Source organism: Podarcis vaucheri (assembly GCF_965113315.1).
Source record: "Podarcis vaucheri genome assembly, chromosome: 4".
Lineage (NCBI taxonomy): Eukaryota > Metazoa > Chordata > Lepidosauria > Squamata > Lacertidae > Podarcis > Podarcis vaucheri.
The window spans coordinates 58,194,194-58,221,651 of NC_138762.1; the positions used below are offsets into that span (position 1 = coordinate 58,194,194).

General features: G+C 41.7%; 1 protein-coding gene across 2 annotated transcripts in view; it reads right to left on the minus strand.

Annotated features, from left to right (window-relative positions):
- Window positions 1-5,723: 5,723 nt before the first annotated feature.
- The window catches only part of PRDM15 (PR/SET domain 15), a 38,117-nt gene continuing 16,382 nt past the window's right edge, over window positions 5,724-27,458 (minus strand). The window contains exons 8-24 of one of the 2 annotated variants that reach the window (XM_082221054.1): window positions 26,934-27,069; window positions 25,615-25,793; window positions 23,573-23,667; window positions 23,129-23,216; window positions 22,207-22,374; window positions 21,246-21,340; window positions 19,686-19,817; window positions 18,797-18,931; window positions 17,444-17,607; window positions 16,011-16,090; window positions 15,061-15,180; window positions 13,508-13,639; window positions 12,601-12,687; window positions 10,942-11,117; window positions 10,442-10,522; window positions 9,658-9,867; window positions 5,724-7,541 (exon numbers count right to left, since the gene is read on the minus strand). In XM_082221054.1, the coding sequence (XP_082077180.1) occupies window positions 7,053-7,541; window positions 9,658-9,867; window positions 10,442-10,522; window positions 10,942-11,117; window positions 12,601-12,687; window positions 13,508-13,639; window positions 15,061-15,180; window positions 16,011-16,090; window positions 17,444-17,607; window positions 18,797-18,931; window positions 19,686-19,817; window positions 21,246-21,340; window positions 22,207-22,374; window positions 23,129-23,216; window positions 23,573-23,667; window positions 25,615-25,793; window positions 26,934-27,069 (2,567 nt within the window). In that variant the 3' untranslated portion in view covers window positions 5,724-7,052. The remainder of the gene's footprint in view (window positions 7,542-9,657; window positions 9,868-10,441; window positions 10,523-10,941; window positions 11,118-12,600; window positions 12,688-13,507; window positions 13,640-15,060; window positions 15,181-16,010; window positions 16,091-17,443; window positions 17,608-18,796; window positions 18,932-19,685; window positions 19,818-21,245; window positions 21,341-22,206; window positions 22,375-23,128; window positions 23,217-23,572; window positions 23,668-25,614; window positions 25,794-26,933; window positions 27,070-27,458) is intronic. The other variant, XM_082221055.1, reaches the window with a different exon arrangement.

A 27,458-nucleotide genomic window follows, 5' to 3' on the forward strand; every position in this document is an offset into this window, starting at 1 on the left:
GAAAGTACTTTTTACAAGTGCTTTTGGTAGTTGCTATACAGTGACGCAGCTTGCTTAAAGTAGCAGAGATGGCTGAAGCAAAGCTGGTTGAAGCTTTTGGGATTCCTAAGCTCAATAAGAAAAATTACACGGAGTGGGTGCAGTATGCAGAGGCAATTCTGCGGAAAGAGGGTCTGTTTAATGTTATTACAGACAACCCCCCAGCTCCAATTACAGCTGAATGGACTGCTAAGGATTCCAAAGCACGGGGAACGCTTACGTTGATAGTATCCCCACAAGAGCTCTGTCTGTTGCGTGGAAAGACCACAGCCAAAGAAATTTGGAACTCTTTAAGAGAGGCTCACTTGAGGACAGAAGCTGGTTCCTCAATGTACTACTATGCCAAGCTGCATGGTATGGCTCTTGCTGAAGGTGGAGATGTGCGTAAACATCTGATGGAGATGCAGAATCTGAGACATGAGTTGCAACAGAGAGGACTCAACTTTCCAGAGGCTGTGTATTCCTTCATGATACTACATTCTTTGGGTCCAAGTTGGGAGTCCGTTGCCACTCAGATTGCTGTTCAACCAACTGCTCAACTCACAGTAGCCTATGTTACTGCCGTGATCCAGAATGAAGCAGATCGCCGGGGTGCTAGCTGCATGGGTAAGGGGGAGTCTTCACAGACGTCATCCCAGAGTGCAGTGGAACCACCAGAGGGCGCCAAAGCTTTGAAGGCAGTGAAATGCTACTCGTGTGGACGTCTAGGCCATATGAAGAGGGAATGCAAAAATCCCAGGGCCAAGACAGAGCAGCGCAGCGGAAGTTCATCGCGTGGAAAAGGCCAAAGCAAAGGCAAAGGTCCGGTGTCCAGGACAACGCAGCACAAGGCAATGGTCTCACGTTTCACTCCAAAGGTTGCAAAGGTCCAGAAGACATCTAGATCTTTCTTCGTTGTTGATTCAGCAGCTACCCACCACATGTGCAATGACAAGAGACTGTTCGTGTCTTTTACACCGCAGGAAGGTGCGATTCACCAGGCGGATGACCACACGATCCCCAGTCAAGGCTACGGAACTGTTATTCTTCACAGTTTGGACTTATCGATACAGGATGTACTTTATGTTCCAGATGCCACACACAATCTTCTCAGCGTTATACAGCTGAATGAACGGAACATTGACGTTTCCTTCAAGAACAAGAAATGCACCATCACAAAGAAAGACAATTATGTTTTGCATGCTGAATGTGTTGATCGTTTGTTTGTTTTGTATTATGATGATGTTGTGCAGAATGATACTTGTTGCATTGCAGGTTCTAACAAAAGTTTGCATGCAGGATGTATTCATGATTTTCACAGGAAATTTGGTCATTTGCATTTTGAGGCAGTATCTAAGATGCCTACCTTGGTTGAAGGTATGACTATAAAACCCTGCAGGTACCACATGAAGTGCAAAGCATGCGCAGCAAACAAGGTGAAAATGGCTGCGAAAGGTAAGGTGTCTAGTAGGCAAGCTACAGAACCATACCAGGTTGTTCATGCTGATTTGGTTGGTCCACTATCGCCCTCTTTGGGTGGCAATAGGTTCTTCATGGTTCTCATTGATGCATTTTCCAGGTATATTTATGTGTATAATCTCAAACAGAAATCAGAGGCTTTTCCAAGGTTCAAGGAATTCTGTGCTTGGTTGGAAAATGTGCATGGTAAGAAGATAAAAACTCTTTTCACAGATCACGGGGGAGAATTCACTTCTCAGCAGTTTGAAACTTTTCTGACTGAGAAAGGAATTCAGCACGATTTGTCCAGTCCTCGCTCGCCATGGCAGAATGGGCTTTGCGAAAGGGCAAATCAGACATTGCTTCAAGGGTTAAAAACCTTGCTGCATGATGCCAATCTTCCAGAGAGTTATTGGGCCGAAGCTCTCTCGTGTTTTATTAACAGTTACAATCGCAGGTTATCTTCAGCGATTGGTTGTACCCCCTATGAGAAGATGTTTGGCAAGAAACCATACATCAAACACATGAAAATTTTTGGTTCTGACATGTGGATTCACTCACCACAAAGCTCCAAGTTAGGCAAGCGTGGTTTGCATGGTATCTTTCTAGGTTATCAGAAAGGTTCTTACAGAATAATGATGACTGACTCTAAGACAATTAAGCTCACAAGAAGTGTTGAGTACAATGCCAAGTGGGGGGAGAATGTGGGAATTTTTCAATGTTATCCTGATGACAGTGATGAGACTGAGGATAAGCAACAACAACCCACACCCACTGATGAAGGTTCTGATTCTGAGTCTGAAACTGAATCGGGTGATTCAGAGGATTTCAAGAGTGCGAAAGCCTCTATGCGACCCTCTGAAAGCTCTGATCAGGAATTGGAAGAACCATTGTTCACAATAGGTCATTTTTCTCCTAAGAAGGAAGAGGAGAGTGTTGAAGACCAAAGGCTAATTCGTAGGTCACAAAGAGCCACAAAAGGCAGACCTCCAAAGAGATTTGCTGATGAATTTGCTAAGACAGCAGTAGCAGCTGTAAAAAGCTCCAAGAAGGTATTTGAACCTTCAAGTTTCCAAGAAATCCAGGATTTGGATTCTAAGGAAGCTGAGCCATGGTTAAATGCAATGAAGGCTGAGCTTGATTCCTTAGAAAAGAACAAAACTTGGGAGCTAGTTCCAGTAGTTCCAGGAATGAAACTGCTTGGAAGCAAATGGGTCTTCAAAGCGAAGACTGATCAAAATGACAGGATAGTCAGACACAAAGCCAGATTGGTAGCCAGAGGTTTTGCACAGGTACCAGGTGAAGACTATCACGAGACCTACTCACCCACAGTGAGATACGAGAGCATAAGGCTTATGCTCAAGCTAGCTGCAGAGGAGAATCTACACATTAGTCACCACGATGTGAATACAGCGTTTTTGTACGGATCTCTAGGTGAATCACTTTATATGCTTCCACCTGATGGCGTACAGGTAAAACAGGGATTTGTTTGTGCTCTGAAGAAGTCCCTTTATGGTCTCAAACAAAGTGCACGGTGTTGGCACACAAAACTCACTGAAGCATTGTTTTCTCTAGGTTTTCAACAAGGGAAAGCTGATCCATGTGTATTTGTCAAAGAGGAAGGGCAAAAGAAACTGTATTGTTTGTTTTATGTTGATGATATTTTATTCTTTTGGAAAGATGTCACAATGTACAATAACGCCCTAGCTCAACTGAAAGAGCACTTTGACATGAAAGATCTTGGTGAGGTAAACAACTACCTATCTCTGGAAATAGAGAAAAATCAAAGTGGTAACATTCTAGTACACCAGTTACGGAAAATTGCTGATGTGTTAAGCAAACTGAACCTGATGGATGCTAACCCTGTAGACACACCGATGACAACAGGTTATCAGGTAGAAGACACTGAAGAAGCATTTTCTGACACTACACTGTACAGAAGTGTGCTAGGCAAGCTAAACTTCATTGCCAGATGTTCAAGACCTGACATTGCTGTTAGCTGTAATTTGCTAAGCAGACAAGTTAACAATCCTACTGTTAAGGATTGGAAAGCTCTGAAACGCGTAGCACGCTATTTGAAAGGCACTATGCATTACAGACTGAGATTTAACAATCAGAAGTCTGGTGGTCTTGAGATTTTTGCAGATGCAAGTTTTGGAAGTGACACTACAGACAGGAAAAGTACGTCTGGAGTTTGCTACATGTACAATCAGGGTCTATTTGATTGGTCATGCAAGAAGCAAACAACAATTAGCTTAAGTACTTGTGAAGCTGAACTGAATGCACTGTCTTATTCACTTAAGGATTGTGAATGGTTGTTACAATTGTGCAAAGACATGAAAATTCCTGTCAAATGTCCAATCCAGGTTTACCAGGACAACAAAGCATGTTTGGCTTTGCTGAATTCGGAAGGTTGTAAGCAAAGCACGAAGCACTTGCAATTGAAGGTGCAACATGCTAGGGAACATATTCAGAAGGGACTCGTAACGGTGTCCTATATGCCAGGTAATGAAATTCCTGCTGATGTATTGTCCAAGATTGTATCAAGGGATCAACACTGTACCTATGTACAGAAGTTGGGTTTGTACTGATATTGTACGAACACGCTGCCCAGTGATGTTCACAGAAAGGGGGAGGATGTTGGTTTCTGCTCTCTTCACTGTGCAGCGAAGTGCTTGTCACAAGACAATGTTTACATTCCACAGTCAGAGCACTGTTGGGTTTTCCCACGGGAATGGGAAGCTGGATGTGACGTACACTGGTTTCCTGTTTTTCACTGTTCTCTCAGTGTTCGTTATTCCGAGGAGAAGAACGGTTGCTTCTCTGCTCCCGCAGAGGCAAGATGCATGTTTGTAATTTCTCAATACTGAACTGAGAATAAAGCAACCTTAAGCATGTGGCACGTACTGTTCGTCATTCCGTTGTGCACAGGACTCTGCAATAACAACACAAACCACTACACCACAGCTGGCATGATGCTTTGGTTCCAAGTACAGATGGTACTTAAGAATCTGTTACCCAATTCAAATCCCTAATCAGGCATGAATTTCCAAAATGGCCTTAGGCACATCTGTGTATGATAAATGATGCCAGTTTAGCATATAGGATTGTTGTAACCATTACTGAGATCTTATTAATGGTACTATGTGCTAAATAAATACGAAGTGTTGCAATGGTGTCATGTGGCTGTTGATTTGTAGGTTGCTATTTGAAGCAATAGCCTTCTGATTTAATGTACACCATACAGCATATGACCTAATGAGATAGCAAGAATATGAGATGGTCAGCAGGCCAACAGGCAAGGGAAGACAGAAAAGGCACAATCACCTGGAAGGCATGCTGTGCCTATATTCCTGAGAGACAGTGGTGATAAGGGGTCAGCCAGGATCCCAACAGATGAAACAAATCTGGAGGCCTGTGATGAGCAACACCCGCCCTCCCAAATTTCTGAAGGCAGAGTGGCAGAAGCCCAAGCAAAACAAGACCGTTGTGCATCATGCTGTGTCTATGAAGCTTTCAACTTTGCACACTAGCCAATAATGGAGGAAATGAAGATGGAAGGCAGGGGGTTGGCCAACCATCTGAACTGCAATATTGACTAGAAATCTTGTAGACCAGCAGTGCCCCTCCAGATGCTGCTGCAGTTTAACTCCTATCAGCCCCCAGCCAGCCAGGGCAGTTGTCAGGGCAGATGGGTGTTGTAGTACAACATCATCTGGAAGGCCACAAGTTCCCAGTACTGCTACAAACTAAAGCACAGGAAGACAGGCAGCTGCCTTTAACTGAGTCACACCATTGATCCTCCTTGCTCGATAATATCTAAACTGAATGGGATCTCTCCAGGGTCTCAGACAGGGGAAATTCCCAGCCTCATCTGCTGGAGACTGAACCCAGGACCAAAGTGGCGCCATCCATGCATCAGCAGGCTTTGGGGAACCCCAAGATTTCCAAAAGTACAACATAAAAAGCGGGTCTGAAAAACAGCCTGGTGAGGACTGAGCATGTGCAGAGGGCACAGAATGCTGTCGGCAGGCAGTGGGATGGAAAACTTAAGGGTATGCAGTGAAGTCTCCTGGGAAAGAATATCACTGGCTGGCACCCAAGGGCACTCCAAACTGCAATATCTTTTTCACAGGTCCTTAACATGCAACTTGTTCCTATGATGTGTACTGGAAGGTTAGAAAAGTTTCTGTAAATAACGGCACACAGTTGAGAGCAAATGGAACTGTGAGGAAATCATCAGTCAATTGTCAAATCTTATTTTTCCTTTATCGTTTAGCTAGAACAGTTGTTCACAAAGGCAAAGGAAATGCTTATTCATTCTTTTCTTTGTGTACTGCTGGGCTCCTCCTCCTTTATTTTCTGATGGTACGCTCTTTAAGTTATTCCATAAAAGATGAAGATTGAATTTGTATTTAAACACATGATATGGCAGTTACACTGTATACGGATGCAAAACAAAACACGCCCTCTTCTGCCTGAACAGATGATACAACAGCTCTATAACTACCTAACTTTATCAAAGCAAGTGATTTTCATTAATTTTAGTCTAGGCTGCCTCCTTGTGGTCAACATAACCTACAAACGGTATTATATTATGACTTGCATCCAGGCAATTTGTTGCTGTGCATTTCAGATTTCCCCCAAGCAAAATCATGTATCAGTTATTACGAAGAAAATAATGAAAAGATACACGAGATCACTTTAAAAAGTGCCCCTTAATTTGTAAATATCCACCAAGAATACAGTGCAAAGTGCAAAGGGTAATATCAAACAATGACTCCCGAATATTTATGACATGACAGAAGACTAATTGGCAAAGTCAGTTTCAATGGGAAGAACTGCTCTTTCAGATCCATTAGCTAAATGTAATATTTAATCAACAAGCAGTTCTGTAAACAATTCTATTATCACATTAAGTGTTTAGTCCACAACAAGCTTGATTCAAGTTTTAATTTTACTAAACAGAAGACCATAAATGTCGCTCTAACATCAGACTGGCTATTTTCCCCCCCAGGTTACAACCCAAGCGGTCTTATTGGTAAAGTGAGTTCTCCATCACCAACATGGAAATGATTCATGAAATGAGGCACATTTCACATCACGGACTATCCCCACCCATTTATTTTTCCCAAACGTTCCATTAGATACAGGAATGGTCTAAGGAAAACAGAAACATTTCTTATTTGCTCAATTACATCCTTACATCCCGCTGTCAAGTTGGTCGCAACCTAACTCAGTGTGACTTAAACGCTCTTGCTGTATGGTTTTAGAAGATACTGCTGTTGTATTTACTATTTCTTATTTCCCTGTCTCCTTGCCAAATGTACCACAACCCCCAAGACCTCAGACTTCTCGCTATTCCCAGCAGCTGATTTCACGCCAGTAGGGCTGGCGTTGGTCGCGACTCTCAAGGCCTCTGCCTTTCAAGCTGTTGGGCCGATATCAGCATGCCCTCATTGCACGCGCTCTTTCCTCCACCTCCGTTTGGTTTCCAGCAATCGATTCTGCGGTGTACGTGTTCCATGGGCTCCTACAAGTCCCTTCACAGTTTGGTGTCTCCTTACAAGTATAAGTTAGTAGCTGTACATCTGCTGCTGCTGCTGCTCTGTTTGAACCTGTTGCTGCCCCGCCTGCTGCTGCTGCGTGGGCTGCGCCTGTGTTTGAAGGGCATCCGTCTGAGGTACCGCCCTCCAGGTTAAGGGATGCTGTTCCGATATCTGGCTCCCTAACGGAGCGATGGAGTTCACCAGAGTAGTCAGGTTTATAAAGTGGGCGACTGACTGGGGGTTTGCCGGCTCAGGCTGCGACTGTATTTGGATATCATTTTGGCGGTTGCCGTGCAACATGGCGGAACCGGTGACTGTATCGAACGTCACGGTGAGGATGGAATTGTTGTCTAGCTGCAACTGGCGCTCGGGAGTGGCCAGGTGGCCCACAGCCACAGGTTGCAAGTTTGTAAACTGGGTTCCAGCTGGTGTAGTGATGGGGGTAACACTAATATTGGTCAGGCCAACAGAGCTAGAAGGGGCTGTGACATTTGGGTCTCCGAGAGTCACCACCACCTGAAAAAAGAGAAATTCAGAGTTATCTGTAGTGATTGTTTTTACTAGAAATGCATGCTGTGAGGAACAGTCAAGTTTGCTGCCTCTCTTTTTTGCCTGTCGATGGCATGATGGGAACACATGTATCATATAAAGCAGGCATGTCCAATAGGATGATCACGACCTACCGGTCGATCATGGTGGTCTCGGTCGATTGTGGTATCAATTTTTTTGTAGATCCCCCCAAAAAGTTCAATAACTTTGGCCACCCATCCCCCCCAAAAAGCTCAACAACTTTGATCTATCTTCCCTTAAAAAAAGCTCAACACCTCTTTTTATACTGTGAGTAGATCTCAGTCTCTTGGGAGTTGGATGTGCCTGATATAAACCAACCCAGACTCAGTGATCAGCACCTGAGGACTTCTTCATGTGTCTTCTCCATGGGAGGTCTGGAGGTTGGCAACACAAGAACAGGCCTTTTCTAGCTTCAGGAGACTTAGTTTGGGCAGAATCGAGTATACCCTTCCAGAATTAATGCTAAATACATTAATTCTGGTAAATGAGCCACTATAGCAGCTAGACGGCTGTGGAAAATTGTGTCCTGGGTTTTTTGGACTACCCATGTAGTATCTGATACCAATAGTTGCAAGATGTGAAATATATTGTCATTATTTTCAGTTCTCCTACCCCACTATAATAAGAATAGCTTTCCCCTGCAAGCTGGTGGCCTCCAGATACTTTGGACTGCAGCTCTCATCAGCCCAGTCTGCATGGCCAGTGGCCGCGTCTGATGGGTGCTGTGGTCCAAAACATATGAAGGGCACAAAGTTGGGGAAGGCTGTAGCAGGGTCCTTCCAACCCTCATACTATATCTGTTGTTATATTACAGAGTTGAAAGCAAACAGTGATAAACTTCATGGATTTAGATCATACATAGTGGCGCCCGCCCTGTGGAACACCCTCCCATCAGATGTCAAGGAAATAAAAAGCTATTTGACTTTTAGAAGACATCTGATGGCAGCCCTGTTTAGGGAAGTTCTTAATCTTTGACGTTTATTATTATTCTTATTCTTATTATTATTTTATTGAATTTTTAATATCCTGTTGGAAGCCGCCGAGAGTGGCTGGGGAAACCCAGCCAGATGGGTGGGGTATAAATGATATATTATTATTATTATTATTATTATTATTATTATTAAATTAATTTCCATCAAAGGTGATCACCACTACTGGAGATTCAGGCAATACTTTCAGTTGAGTTCCCCAAATTGAGGCCAAAATTCTCACAGATTAGAAAAATCTGGATTTCTTTAACTCTGGTATGTGGTAATGGTATTTCTGACCCCCACTCCCATTGCAATAGTTCATCTCTAGTATCTTTTGAAATTGAAATTACTTTTCAGAACAAAATACTTCACTTTTATCTCACCATCAAGCTAAGTTGGTCATAGTTACCTGGCCAAGAGATGAGCAAGGCTATGCTGACTGCAGGGCAAAACAATACAGTTGCCATAAGTTCTGGGGCTTTGGGGGATTTTAAATTATTTTTTAAAAAAAACAAAATGACACCCCCCCTTGCCATACATCTGGGTTTCCTCAGACATTTTTCCGATTTCGCGAAAATCCCCCCAAACACCAAAATGCTGTCCGATTCCCGGACGTATCGCAACCCTACAAAACAAAGAAGAGGGCCCTGGATTTCCCAGGCTACTGGTTGTATTTATTCATACTGAAGAAAGAAAGTGGTTGCATTGAAAGGTCTAGTGTGGTTGGGGCAAAGGCTATTCTCCCAAAACAATGAGGTAATCAGTGTTTGCACCATGAGAGATGTTTGATCTAATTGGTGCCTCAGCAGACACCGCCAGAACGCAACCGAATATTTGCTCACATAGAAATGAATTTAGCAACTGACACTGACTCTGCATACAGAGGCATAATGAATTTTCAAGGGATTTCAGCCACCAGGGACCTCTTCCTTCCTCTCCCCTGCATATTATACTGGTGAGCTTTCCAAAAATTCACCTACTGAAAAAATCCATCAATACATTAAAATACCTTAAATAATATTCCTAGGATATAAAGCCACTTTTTGTTGTAATTACCACCTTCTCCTGATTCCTTGGTAAAGGGCACTCACCTGCTGAATGCTTTGCACAGCTGAATTGGTCTCATCTCCCACATTCCCTGTGAATTCCACTTCTTTTTCTGTGTATTCACTGAAGGCAGAATCCTCAGGCACTTGGGTTTCTTCCTCTTCATCGGGCTTATGCTTTCGTTTATGACCACGTTTATGAGCCTTCATATGCTTGCCTTCCGGTAACTCTCCTGGTTCCAGGGCTAGGTCTGACTGTAAGGGGAGTTTTCAATGAAAGCACAATGTCACTGAATTCAACACTTCAACATCAGGAGAAATTCCTGTTCAAAACTGCTGAATTAAAAAAAATCAGTAAGTTTGATTTGATTTGTCGAGGACTCAACAGAGACTCTGGTTTCCTTTCATGCTACACATGTTTATTAGTGCAGCAAAGGCAGGAAGATTTGTGCTATTCCTGATGTTGTGAATGGTCAGTGTACTTATTTTGTATAGATTTGAGCTTTATACAGAAATGTCAGGCTGTACCTCTTGCATTTCATAGCCTTCCAGCACCCTTTTTCTTTTCCCCTTCTGTGCTGATGTGTATCTGGCAACTGAGGACAACATTTTATGCACCTGATAAAGTGGGCTTAAGTCCAAGGGTGGGGAACCTTTTCCTGAAGGCTTCTGAGTGCATTCAGCTGAATGTGCTTGGAATCTCCCTTCAGACCTTTCCCAGTAAATGCAGGAAGGTCAGGGCTGAAGCTGGCACATGTGGGGATACTGGGGGGTGGAGCTGGCACATGGGTAACAAGAGAGTTAATATTAGGCTACACTTGCAATTTACCTGTACAATTCCTATAGATGAAGCATCAACAGTTGTGGTTTCTGAGAGCTGCTCCAAGTCATCAATTCTAACTGAAAGCACCTGGAAAACAATATTTATATTAAGGAATAACATATTTATAGTAGTATTACCCTGCAATTGCATATAAGGAACAGCTACGCTTATATGTAACAGGCAGATTGGTTTGTTTTATATTATGTTTTATATCATATATGTATGCATATTTTATATTACATTTTATACACCCATTCAAATCTGGCTAGTCACTCTATCAGCTCAACTAAGGCCAGCTACCTTTTGGGTCCTTCAACCGTGGATATAATAAGTGGCATGTGCTGTACTAAGAATTCACATTCCTAAGATGTGAAAAGCAAGTGTTGGCAGCCGTCACAACAAAGCTGCACAAAAATTAAAAATTCAGAGCAAGGTAACATGTAAAGGATGCGTCTCCCCAGGAAGTCAGCAAATATCACGAACTCTTAATCTGTCATCAAACTCACCTCTGGATGTTTTCGCCTCATGTGACGACTCATTGAAGCTCTGGTGGAAACCTTCGTCCCACAGAGCTGACAACTCTGTGCTTCTACCTTATCGTGAGTTAGCTGAATGTGCTTCTGAAGCATGTACTCTGTGACGTACTTTTTATCACACACTGAGCAAGTCCATTGCTTTCCCACTAGTAGTAGCAAGTAAAACAAGAAGTTGAGCATTAATTTTCAGGTTGGGCATCTTAATATTACAACATTTCAACTACAGGTTTTCCATTTTTTAAAGAGCTACATGGTATGGAACCTGGAGGAAGTATTTTATATTTGTATAATTGGGAGACACTTACATACTAATTAGGATGGACTGGAATTTAAAGCAGAGTGATGAATTCCATGGAAATGTGACACCTGGGCGACTGGGGACAACTATCAGGCTGCATTTGCCTTCTGAGATCAGGGGCTGACAGGATCTGATATTACTAACCTTAGCAAACCTGACAGCACTGAACCAATGTGGTTTACTGCAGATGAGGGAACGTAGCTCAGCTCTCCCTCAAAGTCTGAATGCTGTCAAATAGCTGACATGAGAGTTTTTTTAGATTTGCTGTCATACGGATGAAACAAAAAGAAGTCTTGTGGCACCTTCAAGACTAACAGGTCTATTATGGCATAAACTCTCATGGACTAGAGACCACCCCATCAGATGTATCAAGGCTTGTCCCAAGTTGGCAGATCTATGCACACATGGGTTTTTGGGGGCAGGGCAGGGCGGAATAGTAAGCAATGAGATCAGAGGGAACTGAAATGCACCAAACACAGGCTGTTACAATTATGTTCAAAGGAAGCTTCACAGAGAAGCTGTAGTGTGAAGCCACTGAATTAGAGGTATCAGAAAGTTCAATTCTTATAAGGTGAGGCCCGAATCAAGATAACAGGTTTTTAAAAATTCTGCTACAGGTGTAAGTCAAATTACCAATGCCTGAATGTTTTGCATTGCATCATCCACACTGCTTTGTGAATGGTCATTGGAATAATTTTGCACACATTTGTTTAATGGGACAGCTTAGTGTGTTCTTTTTCACTGCACTTCCTTCTGACCTCAGCACCAAACATCTGCTGCACATGTGTATTCATAACTGCCAAGTTAGGATAGTGCTCAATGCACCTGATGAAGTCAACTTTAGTGCACAATAATTAGATAATAGATTTGTGAAAGGAGCTAAGCGACTCCAGTGTTTTTGCTGCAAAAGACTAATATGGATATGAGACTAATGGATATGTCAGGCAGCTGTTAGTGCTTCAAGGGAAATATATAATTGTAGGTGCGTTTTTTACAGTATACTAACCAAACTACCTTAAATTTTTATTTTTTCATTTTTCAGCCTTCTAAAAGAGAGGTTAGATTCAGAGCCATGTATTCTGCATGCCACTGGGGCCACATTGTAAGTGCAAAATCTAGAGCAGGGTTTCCCAAACTTGGGTCTTCTGCTGTTTCTGGACTACAGCTCCCATCATCCCTAGCTAGCAGGACCAGTGGTGAGGGATGATAGAAACTGTAGTCCCAAAACAGCTGGGGACCCAAGTTTGGGAAACACTGACCTAGAGTCTTAGCATTGATCTTTGTAAAGGTACTTTTAGAACCAGTGGCATAGAGTTCCAGCCAAACATTACCTGTGTGAATGAGCTTATGAGTCTCCATTGTATTCCTCTCGCTAAACGTCTTCCCACAGAGCTCACACATGAAATCTTTGATTCCTGCTAATTAGAAACTAGGTTAAGTACCAAAATGATAACTACCCACAGTTCCTTATGGCAAATGTGAAATTGTGTGCTACAAAAGGAATGGCCAATTAATTGTTCCTTTAGGCCCAAAGTCATGCTGGTGTTTGCTAAACTAAGCAGTGTAGTAAATGCTAAATGGAGAGCAGATTCCAGGCAGTGCTGGGGGAGGCGGTCATTAACCCTCTGGCATTTATGCAGGGCTCCATCTGGTTCCCCAAACTTCTTAACATTTGTACAGAGGTGAGAACCAAGGCACGACTGTATTCATGAAATCAAGGAGCCCTTAAAGTAGAAATAAGCAAAATGGCATTTATTGACAAAAGACTACATAGTCGCACTATGAGTTTCCCCCCTCTTCATGTTTCAAAAATGCAGGCATCTTCCTCTAGCTTCCTAGCTATATTAACCATAAATAGCTATGGACAAAATTACCTGGGTATATTTTGTATTGTTGTTTTTTAAAAAGGTCTAATGGTATTAACCTCGGTCAACATCTATATGTGTGCCTGTAATACACATTTGCACACCCTCCACAGAGACCTGGAAATTTGATAAACGGTCTAGGGCAAGTAAAACTGCAACCTGACACACTCTTCTTTAGCAGCAAGCAACATCCTTCAAATGCAGCTGTAGCTACTTAGTCCTGGGGACACATGCATAAGACGGGCGCTGTAAGAAGTAACTGACATCACTGTACTGTATTACAGAGAGCAGGTCTGTAGGCCCCATTGACTCTCATGCAATTTATCTTGCCCTGTGCAAGGGCTGTGGAGTTCCTCCTCTCCGTGGTGCTCACCTGTGTGCCTTTTGTAGTGCTTCAGCATGTTGACTTTCTGTGCAAACTTCCGATGACACTCCATACATTCATACTCCTTTATCCCTTTGTGAAGCTTCATGTGGTGCCGCAAGGCGTGTTTTGTTTTCATGCCTGTAATGGATAAAGTCAAGGTTTAAACATGGTGGGGAAGCCCTTTCAACACCCTCTGCTTGAGAGGCATGCAAAGGAAAAAAACTCTGCATGAGAATGTTCCAAGCCAATGGCCACCTCTAAGGAAACTTGAAGAGACTGTACCAGTTGGCTGAACCATGGTCTATTTCAGAAAACAATTCACCCCAAAGCTTCAAGAGACCCATGAAAAAGGGCAATGAAAGATCTCGGAAAGGCTCTTTATTGGGAATGGTGAGGCTCAGCATGGACGTGCGTGCCAGTTTATTTATTTAAAGAATCCTGTTCATTCAGCTGCTGTCTTTGAAAAGCCTAAGAGGTAATTCACAACGTTTAAGGCAGCTCTTGGAATTCAAGTGAAGCGGAAAACCACCACAGAATGGCAAGAGGGCAAAAGGCTGTCCTGTTTAATCCCACTGCTGCAAGGCAGGAATGTTCACACACTGAATCGTGCCAACCAGACAACATGCGTTATTGCAGAAAGGGGCACGCAGAGCAAGCAGCTGTAGAAAACGCAAGCATGCAAATACCAGGAAGTTACAGGTGTTTTAAATAAGACGGCATCGATACAGGTGTTTGTTTTAAGTGGGAATTTAAAACCATCCTGCATGTAGGATGGGGTGGGATGCAAATATTTTAAATTATTCCCTGATTAACTGAAACACTTAGAAACAAGATCCAACAAAATCAACGGGACTTCCTCTGCAATAAGTCTTAAAAGCCTCTTAAGCCTCTTATTCGCAGCCAATTCTGTCATTGCTATTAATAACTACATTTTTATCCTATGCTTCCTCTACAAAATTCAGGACAGCTCCTCTCAGTCCACACAGCCACCTTGTAGGGTAGCGTAGGTTAAGAGACAGTGACATGCCCAGGTCATTTCACAGCTGGGTGGGGATTTGAACCCACACCCAGTACTCCTATAAGGAGTAAATTTCCTGCTCCATCTTAGGTGCAGCTATAACATCCCTGATCTGTGAGTGTCAGCTTTGTGCAGAAAAGATCCCAGGTTCTGTTCTCTGGCATTTCCACATACAGCTGGCAATGTCCTCTACCTGAAGTCTGGCTCAGTATAGTGTTCACATCCTTAATGAAGCATGTTCACAACCAATGAAGAAAAAGCCAATACAGTACCCACAGTCCTGCAGCGCCACATCAGCCGGGCAAGCATATGGAAGACTCAGTCATGAGATGTGCTTTGCGACAGAGCAACTTCTCATGAAAAATTAAACAAACGTTAAGCACCCCAGATTCCTGATCAGTACATTATAAACGTAAAAAGAATGATTCCAGTCATTTGTAAGGAATCACTCTGATTATCAAGGTAGATTCATATTCTGAAATAACCATATTTTTTTTACCACGTACCATTTACTTAGGGATATAAAAGGGACATTTCATACCTTTGCCGCATTCCGCACACAGATATTCTCGGATATTATCATGGACTCTCATGTGCTCTTTCAGCATGTCCTTCCTTGCAAATGACTTACCGCACTGTTCACAGGCATGATTTTTCACACCTTAAAAATAAAATAAAACAAATTGTTATTTGAAGGGGACTGGGGTGGGGAACGTTAGGTGCGTGCAGGTAAAAATGAAGTCAACCCTTTTGGCAGTCGTCCCTCCCACTCGCAAAATAAAAGGGTTTTACGAACTGATGTGGAACGAGATAGAAACAGAGAAAAGATACATGGAAAATCTGGAAAGGAACCTCTAAAAAGAGTTGTGGAAAGAAGATGCAAATCAAAGAGGCAACAAGGAAGCAGAAGGAGAGGGGACGAGAGACAGATGGGGGGGAGCTATGATCAGAATGACTGAGGCAAATTACAAAATTAGAGATGCACTGAATTGCACTGAGTCTTGAGGCTACAGAACTGAATGAGAAATATGTCCTCTCCTAACGAGAAAGAACATCCCATTTGACTTGTCTACCCGCAAGGCAGAGCTGTGTGTTTCAATGATAAGTACTTGCAGGCTCATCACTCCTCCTTGCCAGGTAGACAGCAAGTGCACAGAGTCAAAATAGAGAGGCCAGGGGAATATGAGAAGACGCACCCAAAGCACAATGGACTGTACAATACTCAGCAAATTGCATTGGTTCTATAGACTTCATGAGCTGCAGCTAATGTAATGACGGACACTTTCTGTATGCTGATGAATCATCCCCCCCATCTCCCCACCCTCAAAAGAAAAAAGCTATTTTGGGGGCAATTTTTAGTGCAGAGTTTTCTCAGCACAGAATTAACCCATCACAATCTATGTTCCCAACAAATAGGATTCAATTACAAAATTAAAAAAACAGCACAAGAAAATATTTGTTATTAAAAGAACAGTAATAAAATGAGTCTACCTGTATGAATAAGTTTATGCCGTTCTAAATTCCCTATGCTGTTAAAAATCCTTCCACAGATTTCACATGGATGGATATATCTAAAATAGGAAATAAAAATCAGCTAGAGACATCCTTTTTCTAATTAATTGAAAATCTATGATCTCAAAGGTGTACTTTTATTTGAAGAACAAAATTATTTGAAACAGTTCATTAATAGAGCAACACTACACTTTTGAGGGATGTAGAAAACCAAGCTACATTTGTCTCTCTAGCTAGACAATAGTCCCTGCATTAGCTCATGGGTTCAGGAATACAGATTTTAAAATTTCTGTGCATTACAAGTGAACACTTGTAATGTGTTACAAGTGCTTAGGATTTTTCATGTTATGCATGACTTTACAGTTTTTAAAAAACTTTCCTTGTAAGTATATAAAAAATACTGTATTGACTTATCCATCTAGAAATATTTAAGTAGCATTACACCTTTTCTTTTCTTTTTTTAAACTACAGTGGCTTGATTTGGACATCATGCTATGCTTTAGTGTTACAAAGGCAGTCAGCCTTGGGCTTGCATGCTCTCTCACTATTGTGAATCAGCAAGAAGGAGATCAGCAGCTTCCATTTAAGACTAATCACACTATAGCATTATATCCCAACACTAAATTGTATTAAGAAGTCAGCTTCTTAAATTGTGACTTGAAGTTGGCTTATTCCAGCAAACCATAGTTAAGAATAGCAACAGTTGATCTGGGTTTGGCCAGTTTGCTATGTCATCCAGTCGAAAACATAAATGAAAGCTTTTACATTATTCCCTTCTATGTCTCATCTTAATGCTAAACTTTGATTTAGTGCTAAGTCCATGCAATGCCCACTGTCTTAGCAGTTTCTTGAGCTGGGCTTTTTCTTTGCAGCTTCTTGCTGTATAGGATATAAACCGGGGCAAATCCAAAGTATGGTCAAGTTGACATATGTGCCCTGGAAACACTATCTCTCATCTCCCACCCCTTGCCCCACACACAGACCTTGTCTGAAGCAGAACATTGTGCTTCCACACTCGTAATATTCTTTCACTAATTACATTCAAGTATCTCCCATCTTCTTTTGCTGCCATGGTCATTATTAACCTGGGACTGCATCACCCTTCAAAACTGCACCCTCTCCACAGGATAGAGAAGGGAAACAGGAGCACATGTGCAAAACTATTCAGTTACTTTTGCAAGGTAAACACACTTTAAGTAGGCCACTTAAAGTCACAGTCCATCATTTCCCTCGGGCCTGTCTCTGACTGATCTTCCTTGCTAAGGCTCCACAACCATTGCTAAGAAATCACTCTCTGCTTGTGGTCCTGCCTCTAATTCATGTGTAGGTTCCACTGAAGTCAGTGTATTTTTCCCATGCCCATCTGGCAAGACTGAATCCTTGATTTAGTTTTGTCAGACTTATCTCCTTACTTCTGTACATTGGGGTCTGGCAGGTTCTCCCGATGAATGACCATGTGCGCATGGTAAGTTGCCTTCAAGGCAAAGCGTCTGTTGCAGATGCTACAGCCATAGCCTTTCTCCTTGTGAACTTCCATAATGTGTTTCAGGTACTCTTTTCCTCGGCCAAACGTCAACTGAAGAATGAAACAACAGTGAATGCACCACACTGGGGAGAGGTGGACAATCTTTGGAAATAGTAACCACAAGCTAATGCAGCATTGAAATAAACGACAAGGCTGGCTAATAATCAGACACAGTATCTGTGTTGATTTCTGCCTGTGGCACTGAAGACTTTACCACTGTTTGGTGCGGTTTATATGATGGCTCAGGATCTTTGGTTTCTAAGGGAGCAAAAGCTGTTTTCAGTCCAATTTCTGTAAGGGAAGGCACTATTGCTAGTTTGGATGGGATTAATAGGTCATGCAGGAGATAGCTAAAGTCTGCACCTGGGAGGTAGGGAAGCTATAAAGGGGCAAAGATTGCAGATCCAAAGACACTGAAGGAAAGGTGCAGAGTAGGCAATGGAATAAGATTTTATTTAGCCAGCCAATTTGTTAGCTATGGACTTCTCAAATTATCAACAAAGGGTATGTAAAGGAAATTGGATGCTTGTTTCAGCAAAATTTCACACAAACCTCTGTGGAAGAGGTGAGCTGGAAACCAGACTAATATTATTAACAATTTCACCTTTCTTCCACCATTAACCAGACAGCTCCTGTTTATACAAGACAGGCATGAAGTGGCTGTGGCCTATCTCACATTTTACATGTAAACAGACAGGATTTCTTAGCATAGCAATGAAGAAAGATAGAGCAGTATTTTTTTAAAAAAGTGAAATCATGATATCCTTATCCTTACAGTGATGAAAACTACTTTCTTTTTTTCTTTTTAAAGTACTTAACTAACATTGCCTGAAATTAAATGTATTTGAATAACAGATATTGTGTGAATCTGAGAATAATGTCTCTCTTCTGCCAATACTTGTGGGTTAAAGCTATTGATTAGCTGTCTCTCAATCGGCCTCCACACACAGCTGCCCCTGTGATTTTTTACAGGAAGGCTGTTATACCCACATGGAGCTTTCCAGTTTGCAACATCTACCTTGTTTATTTCAACAGAGGCAGCACATGTTCAAGTGTATGTTCAGCTCTCCTGCTGCTGCTGAAATGAATGCTACTGACTGCATGTGCAAGAGCTCCATACACAGATTTCTGGGTCAGGGAACGTAGCTGAACACCTTTTCACTATTTTCGACATTTCTTTTAGCAACCCAACTCTCCCACCCCATTCCCACCGCAAAATGTTTGAAAGGAGTAAAACTACCTGGCACCTTTTGCAGCTATACTTGTGAGGCTCAGAATCCACACTTCCGTCTGAGTTTTCATCGTTCTCTTCGGAAGATATTCCGATTTTGCCAATGAACTCTTCTCTCTGGTGGTCATCCATGATTGCTATGTCCTATACAGAGTGGAAGTGCAAACTCAAAATGTTGTCTGACCAAAAAAACTAAGCAGACACAGCCATCGTGTCTCTATTAAGTCCTCCAAAACAAGGAAAAACAATAGCCTCACTTGCTTCTCAGCTGAATTTACATTAATAACAACCAGAACTATCCGAATTACGGCTTGTTGTTCTGTTGCCTGTTTTCAGATGACTGAGCTTTGTGCAAAATCACGAAATAGTGAAATATATCACCACCTTGCTTACATCTTACTGCCTGTTAAGTGTCAAAAACCAAACCTTTAAAAAACCAAATCTGCTAAGGTATGACATTCACTGAATCTTCTGCACGCTTTCCCCTCAATGATGCTCCCTCTTTCAACAACAGATACTAACTATTCTTCATGCCTTAGTCGTATTGAATTGACAGAGGATAGAAAAAAATGGCCCCTTCTCCCCGGTCTGCTACTGAGCTCCTTTCCGATTCTAATCGTTATTGCATACTTGTAGCAATATCTTTAAATGGGAATATTACTGCTTAATATATTATATGGCTCATAATTCAGTCTTAAGGAAAGCTGAAGCAACCAACGCCACATGGCTGGTCTCATGATTTCCAAATTGGCCTTCAGCCTTTATCGCTTGCTAAACCACTTTTCCTCCGGTTTTCAGTGGTTTCCCAGTTCTCCTTGGTAGCTTCTTCGTAACCCTACTCAGCTCCAGTTCTGAATCAAATCATACTGAGCGCTGTCAAGGTTGTTAAACATTGTACCTTAAAATGAACATGAATATGATCTCTGAGCACATCTACTCTGAAGAATTTGCGGCCACAAATCTCACAGGTGTATTTCTTATCTCCATGGGTCAGGAGGTGCTTGTTCATATTGCTCCTACATGAAAATATCTAAAGGGGAAGAAAGATGTTAGCAGGTGAATTCTGTTTTCCTGTCACATGTGAAAGATCTAAAATACCCTTGGCTCATACTTTGAACTAAAGTTAGGTGACATTACTCAAGATTAGAACTTATTTCCCTGACTAAACCAGCTCAAGAACTGCCCAACAATTAAACTTTGAATTCTAATACAGTACTACCCACAAAGTTTTCCAGTTGATCTCTATAACTTCATTTTCCAAATCCTCATATTCAAAGTTTAAGATTTTATTAAATCTGTTTTCCTATTTTTTTTCATTTTCACACCACTTTTAATGTGCATTGCACTGTACAGCATTTTATTATGATTGTTTTCATAACAACCTTACGATGACCATTAATTTCCCTTTTAATATTATGAAGCAATGCAAAACAGGGTTGGGGCGAGGACATGGCAGTCTTAGACTAAGACCATTCTAGCAGAGTAATCCTATGAATATTTATGTGAGAATAAGCCACATAGAATTAATTAGGACTTACACCCAAATAAACGTGTACAGGATTGCACTGCACATATCTCAACTCTGGGTCCAACACTTTTTTCACTGGCATAGGAAGGAGGGTCACTTCTGTCCCATAGTAATGACATCCAACTTAACAACAAAGCTCTTAATAGCCAGCAGTTGACCAAATAAGGTCATAATACCAAGGAATGGATGGCTGAACAAGCCACAGGTTAGAACCCAAAGCACTGCATATCTAGTTCTGCATGCCCAAGGGGACTATGGGCTGGAGCTTCTTAAATAGCAACACACCATTCCACATGCTGGGGGGCGGGGTGGGGAGCTCAACCTGTGGGACTTAAAGAGGCAATATCTCACGATACTTTGACCGTGGCTGTCAGAAGACCACTGGGACCATGCTCATGTGGAAGCTTCTCCTGCTTTGCTTCTCTCTCAACTATCACCCATCAAAAAGCATCCAAGAAAAAGGAAAGAAGGTCACCAAGTTGCTTGTGCAACATTACAGTGGTACCTCGGGTTACGAACTTAATTTGTTCCGGAAGTCCGTTCTTAACCTGAAGCGTTCCTAACCCAAGGCACGCATTCCCTACATAGGCCTCCTGCAGCCCCGGTAGCAGATTACGTTTGTATCCTGGGGCAAAGTTCGCAACCCGGGACACTTGTGGAGTTCTCAACCCGAAGCATTCGTAAGCAGGGCTGTTCGTAACCCGAGGTACCACTGTAATCTGTGTGGACTTTTCCGTCTCTGCTAACCTCATGTCAGTTACACAGACTGGAAAAGTTTGCCATAGTTGTATGGATTTTGGGAACTCATCCAGAACACGTTCTGAATTGTTGTGTGTTAAAAGCACGGCAAAATAAATAAATAAATGCATGTGAGCATGCCTGTGGTTTGAAACAAAAGTTCCACGAATGTAAGTCAATGGAAAATCCTACCTTTCCACAAACAGGGCACCCAGAAGGTTCTTTCTTGTAGCGAACCATGTTCTCTGTGCTGTGCTCAAAGTCCTCTCTTTTCACACGCCTCACTCCTTAAGATAACAGTTCCCACCAAAAAAAGAACAAACAAAGAATAAACCATGCTTCCTACTTCTATGAATAATGCACACCATAATCAATACAGCAATGCATGGAAATGACATCCTGTCCGTAAGAAGTGCTGCTTAATTTTAGGTTTGCACATAAACATGTATATTGGGCTGAGAAGTAGCACCTTGGTTGTGCAATGATTTGTGTCTCATGCATGCCATCTATTTTATTTATTTGTTGCATCTGTATCCCATTTTTTTCCTTCAAGGAGATCAAAGAGGCGAAAACAATCCTACCTTCTTCTATGTTTTTAGCAGTTCTTGTTTTTTTTAAATCTGTGAGCTGCCTTGAGTCCCATCAGGGAAAGAGGCGGAGTGTAAATAAATAAGCAAATAAGATCTCTGCTGTTTTATTCTCACAACAATCCTGATAGGCAGGTTAGGCTAAGAAAGGGACCAGCCCAAGGTCAAGCAGTGAGTATTTTGGTTGACTGGGAATCTGAACCCGGGTTTCCTGGTTGTAGTCCTACACTAGAACCCTGTATTTCCACTGCAAGCACAGTGGTGGTTCAGCTATCTAGATGCAACTTAAGGACATACCAGAGTTTTTCATGTAAAAAAGGGGTCATCGTGAATAGCCCTTAAATCGCATCCTGAATAATGAACAATTTAGATCATACCTGTCAGACAAATAGCTACACTAGGATGGTTCAAAGCCTTCTCACCCTCAATTCCAGTGATGCATTACCACGAATGAAGAAAAGAACCAGCCTTAGTGTGCCATCCGTCGAATTTTTAAATGATTACCATAGGCGAAAGGGAAAAATTATTAAAGGTCCAGGAAGAAGATCCATCACAAATGTACTTACCTTCCAAGTGCCTCCTCTGGTGATCTAACATGACATCCTTCCGGTAAAACAACTTGTTGCAGATCTCACAAGCAAATTTCTTGTCCCCGTGTTTCTTTTTGTGTTTTGAAAGGTTGCTGTTTGTGGAAAAGAACCTGAAGCACATCTCACACTGAAAGGTCTTGTCGTCTGCATGAAAAAGGGGAAGAAGGGCAGATTTCATAAAAGCGGTTTTTAAAAACCATTTCGTTGTTTCTAAGAATAAGCCGTGGAATCCAGCTGCACAGCTCAAGCAGGGGCCATCTCTGAAAACCAACAAGCAGCTTCCTCTCGTCTAATCCTGCACTGCCCATTTTAAATGCCCTTGTCTCCAAAAGTAGGGCATTGCTGTGAGAGAGTCTGCTGTGGCTTGTGTCGATGCCAGAAGCAATAGCCTTCTGAGTGAAGCGAGTGTGGGAGATGGTATCTGGCATGCCAGTTGCAACACCACTTGGATATTACCAAATAATTGATGCTTATCAATGCAGATGGTTCTGTGCTGAGCCACCCTGGTGGGCCAGTGTGGTGGATCAGCCTAGTGATTCCCTACAATAATTTGGATACTGTACTGATACAGCACTCCATCCTGCACACGCATTTGATGGTGATTATGGGAAGCACTGCAATTCAGTGGTAGAACATCTGTCTTACACACAGAAGAATCCAATCCTCAATGTCTCTCGTTATGAATACTTCCTTTTACAGTTTTGCTGATTTTATTATTATTGATATTTTTTAAATGTTATCTTATGTATGCCAGGTATTTTAAAAGCAGTTTATACTGTTGTCTGCATAAGCAATAAAAACGGAATGTCCAGATGACTTCTACTGCTCCCTCCTTACTATATAAATACAATTCCAGACCATTTCATGCGGCTCAGGTAACATGGTTTGATTATCATACCTGTTCTGCAGTTGTGGAATTCTAACGCACTCTCTATCCGAAAAGCTTTTTCACATGTAGCACACTTGTACCTGTATTCATTGTCAACCTGGGGATTAAAAAGTGGAAAACAGAAAAGGAATCACAATAAATATGTCCAAACATATGAAGTTCATACTTTTCAAAAAATATTTTCTTTGATTTGTTTCCCCAATGGAGCTGTCACCCCTCCCACCCAAAAAAAAAACCCCAGAAAATTTAAACACTGATAAATTGTAGGAGAGGTTTCTATGGTAATTTCTGAGGCTCTTAAGCTTTTGCACAAGTAAAGGCACCAGATTTTTCTACAAACAAAATAACTACAGGTAGGAGAAGGCCCATTCTGAGATCTGCAGACCTTGCATACCATGGTGTGTAACCCAACTTTCATCCTACAATGGCTTGCTGATGGAGACCCATACAAACCTCATTCCTACTGTGCTTGTATGAAACATGTTGCTTCAAACTCTCTTTTCGACTGAAAAGCTTGGCACATTCTTCACACTTAAACAATTTGTCACCTAAGGGATTAATCAGAACAAGACAGAGTTCAGTCACCTGCTTATCCAACTAGAAAAATTCAGGAATAACTAGCAGCACTAAAATAATATGTATCAAATATTCAGTTAACTTGGGACCATATAGCTATCACGCAGTCCCAAATTTGCATCTGGGCTGCTCCCAGTAGGAAAAATGATAGTGTTTAGTACTATTTCAGGCTTAATAGAGAAGAAAGGAGCTAGATCACTTATATCACTGTAGTGTAAAAAAACAAACAAACTGAAAAAGACAAATAGAACATTTAGCACAATATCCTATGCAGTTAGGGCTCCAGGGACAATTAATATGCTATAGGAACCTATGATTGAATACAAAATGCATGCACATCATACTGTATATGGTTTTTAAAAGCCTAATGTATTCCTGAAAATCTACATATCTTTCTCTGGGCACTACTCATGGGCATTCTGCCTATGAATTGGTTCCCTCATACAAATGTAACTTATGAAGCAACTTCAGACATTATGGAAAGATTTGACAGCAAAGGGGCTTAGCAAAGAACTTGCTACAACAGCAGAGAGGAAGTGATACCATACGCTCCCAAACTTTTGGGTGGCGGTCAACTAAGTTTTTCTCAGATGAGACCCATGGAAATTAGTGAACACAACTAAATTAGGTCCATTAATTTTTATGTGTCTACTCTGAGTAAACCTTTATCAAATACCACCTGCTCATATGTACATTTAATTTAATAAATGATAATCTAAATATAACTACGACATTTTGGGTCAGGCAACTCTTTTTCAAAGGAACTGGAAAAAATATAGACTACTTCAGAATTATACATTTTAAAGAAAAACGTATTACCCCAAAAAGAAAAAGACCGGAATTTCATGAATACAGAGGCTGCAATCATTAAAACACTCAGTGTGCTCAATGGGGCTTACTTCTGAGCAGACATGTACAGGATTGTAAGCTGGATGTTAAAAATGTAATATAAGAGACTTCTATTTATGTGTTCATTATTACATTTATGTCCCATTTTTTTCTCCAAGAAGCTCAATATGTTGTACATGGTTTTCCTCCCTATTTTATCCTCACAACCCTATAAGATAAGATAAGCTGAAAGTTAATGACTGGCCCAATATCACCCAGTGAGCTTCACAGCTGAGTGGGAATTTGAATACCGGTCTCCCACATCCTAGAGTCCAACACTGTAACCACATGACACTGGCTCATTTTTACATGTCCTCTTATTGGGGGGGGGGACCAAACATTTATATATATCAAGGATGTGGAATGCATTGCATCAGTTGTTATCACAGCTGCTTGGTCAAGCATCACTTCATACTAACTGAAGTTGTTTGTCAATTTCCACCCATGTTTCTAAATTGACAGAGTAGCCAATGGATGGGGAGCAGCCCTGCTGGCTTAAAACTAGCAGTGGGTGAATGGTACAGCATTATAATGGCACATCTGGAGGATGAACCACCACCAAAATTGCAACATGGGTGAAGCAGCTGAGTCATCAGTTATGTTTTGTGCACTACTGAACATGCCTTGCACCTATCTTCTGTTGTAGTATCTCCAATCACCCCATCAATGCTAAACTGAAGTTTAAACACTGGATCACTGAAAAAGAAGTGTTTCCTTGAAGAAAGACACATCAAACGAAAACCATTACAATTTTTGTGTAATATTAACTGCCCTTAGTCATCTTTTCTGATCCATCCCTTCTGGCTTACATGTTTCAAGGGACGGGAGATTCCCCTTGACTTTGGAAAACTATCTCACTAAACTGCTACCCTAATGGGTGAAAATATGCAGCCCTTCTTCTTTGGTACTGCTTCAATGTCCCATCATATGAAACTTCTTTTAATTTTGTTTTTCTGCTAGATTGAAGAGCTCTCTTCCAATGAGTTGTGGGAGCTCTGAAAACAAAACCAGGTGATCCCACCTGAACCCACCGTGAGAGCGGATGTGCCTGCTGAGATTGCTGCTGTTCTGGAACATCTTGCTGCAGATGTTACACTGATAGACGCGCTTGTGTTCCCCAAGTTGCTTGATCATCTTGCGCCGCATCCCATGTCGGCTAGACAGGAGCAAGCTCCTCTTGAGGGACATGGAGCTTTGATGGTGAGAAAACCTGCCAGATTGGAAAGAAAGAGGCAGGTAACAACGAAGCAGTGCAAACACCATCTCACCGTCCTCTTACTATTTATCGTCTCTCTTCTCGTACAGTCAGCATACTGTAGGATTCATTTATTAGCAACCCTTTGGAACAGGACAGGGTGCTGGCATAGTCCTCTCACTGGCCAGCACTTCAATTATGTTGGTTGGGCGCATCCTATAGCAGGAGCTCCCTACACGTGAAGCTCCTCTCTGCTGTGTTAGCTTTCCATGGGGGCTCTTTCAAAGAGATGATCTGCCATACACACCCTAGAAGCAATATTGTCTCAGGACTGAAATACCTCAAGGACCACCTCTCCCTCATATGAACTACCACTATGTACACTTGCTCAAGGGAATTATCTAAAATAACACCAATTACCGTATTTTTCCATGTATAAGACGTCCCCTATTTGGGGGGACTCAAAATTAAGAAAATGGGGGGAGATTGCCCCATGTATAAGACTACCCCCCCCCCCGCTTTTTAACATTATTTTTAGTAACAAAAAAACCTAGTCTTATAAAAGGAAAAGTATGGTATCATTGTTAGGGTACAAGGTTTCACCATGCGTCTATTATCACAGACTGAATTGGAATTTTATATTTTCCCTCAAATAAGCAGAGTTTCGGTCTGCTTATGTTATTGCAAATGATCACTTTTTAAAATCTGAAACCTTAATGTTTCATTATGTCCAAGATAATAAAGGTTTTCCGGTGGGATCAGAATTGCTGAGAGTGGAAGGTCACGTATGGTTAGGATTCCTATTTTGTTCTTTAACCCCATATACGTTCTGAAAATCGACTCCAAAAGGTTGTGGAACCTTTAGAACAGTATGGGAGGGAAGGGATGGCTAGAGAGAAGATAGAGAAAATCACCAAACCCTCCTCTAGCTTGAATTCCTGCTGAATTTGAGTCACGTCTACAAACAGAAGGAGCCTTTCCATTCATGGAAGAGCAAGATTAGATTCAAATGGAAAAATAAAACTAGATTCAACACTGCATTGTGTTTCCCTCCTCAACCTCTGAATCTTTCATATTAAAATACTGAATATGTAGTGGTCCTTTATAATGAGGAAACAGAACATTTTAGCATTTGCCTTTTCTGGAGGGACTTACTTCGCTATAGAATTCCTACTGTTTGCAGTACTGGGTATCTTCGCTAACACCACCTCCATAAACCTTGCTTCTTCTGTAGGAGGAAGAGCTACGTCATCAGGTGGAATCTCCGTTATAATTTCAGCAACATGTTCCTCTGTCAAATGAATTCATTGTTATCCAGAAAGGCCACTCAGTTATGAACCCTAAATATACAGCCATGCAAGTTACTGAGCTTAATGCCAAAGACAATGACTATGTTAAGCCAAAGACAATGACTAGGGCAACAGTTCAGCCACATCTGGAAAGCCAAAAGTTTCCCACACCTGCCTCAGTGAGCCAAAGTTAGACAGAGAAGGTAATACCAGACTAGATGGCTCAGTACAAGGCACTTCAATATGCTCACGTGCTGCGATACACCACTTCTTAATAAATTTAGTCCCCCAATGCAAATATGTCAAAAAAGGGAAAATTCAGCTTCTTCATGACCTCTGCCCATAAAGCAAAGCAGTTGGTAATGCAAAGTAATTTGCTTAGGGCAGTGTT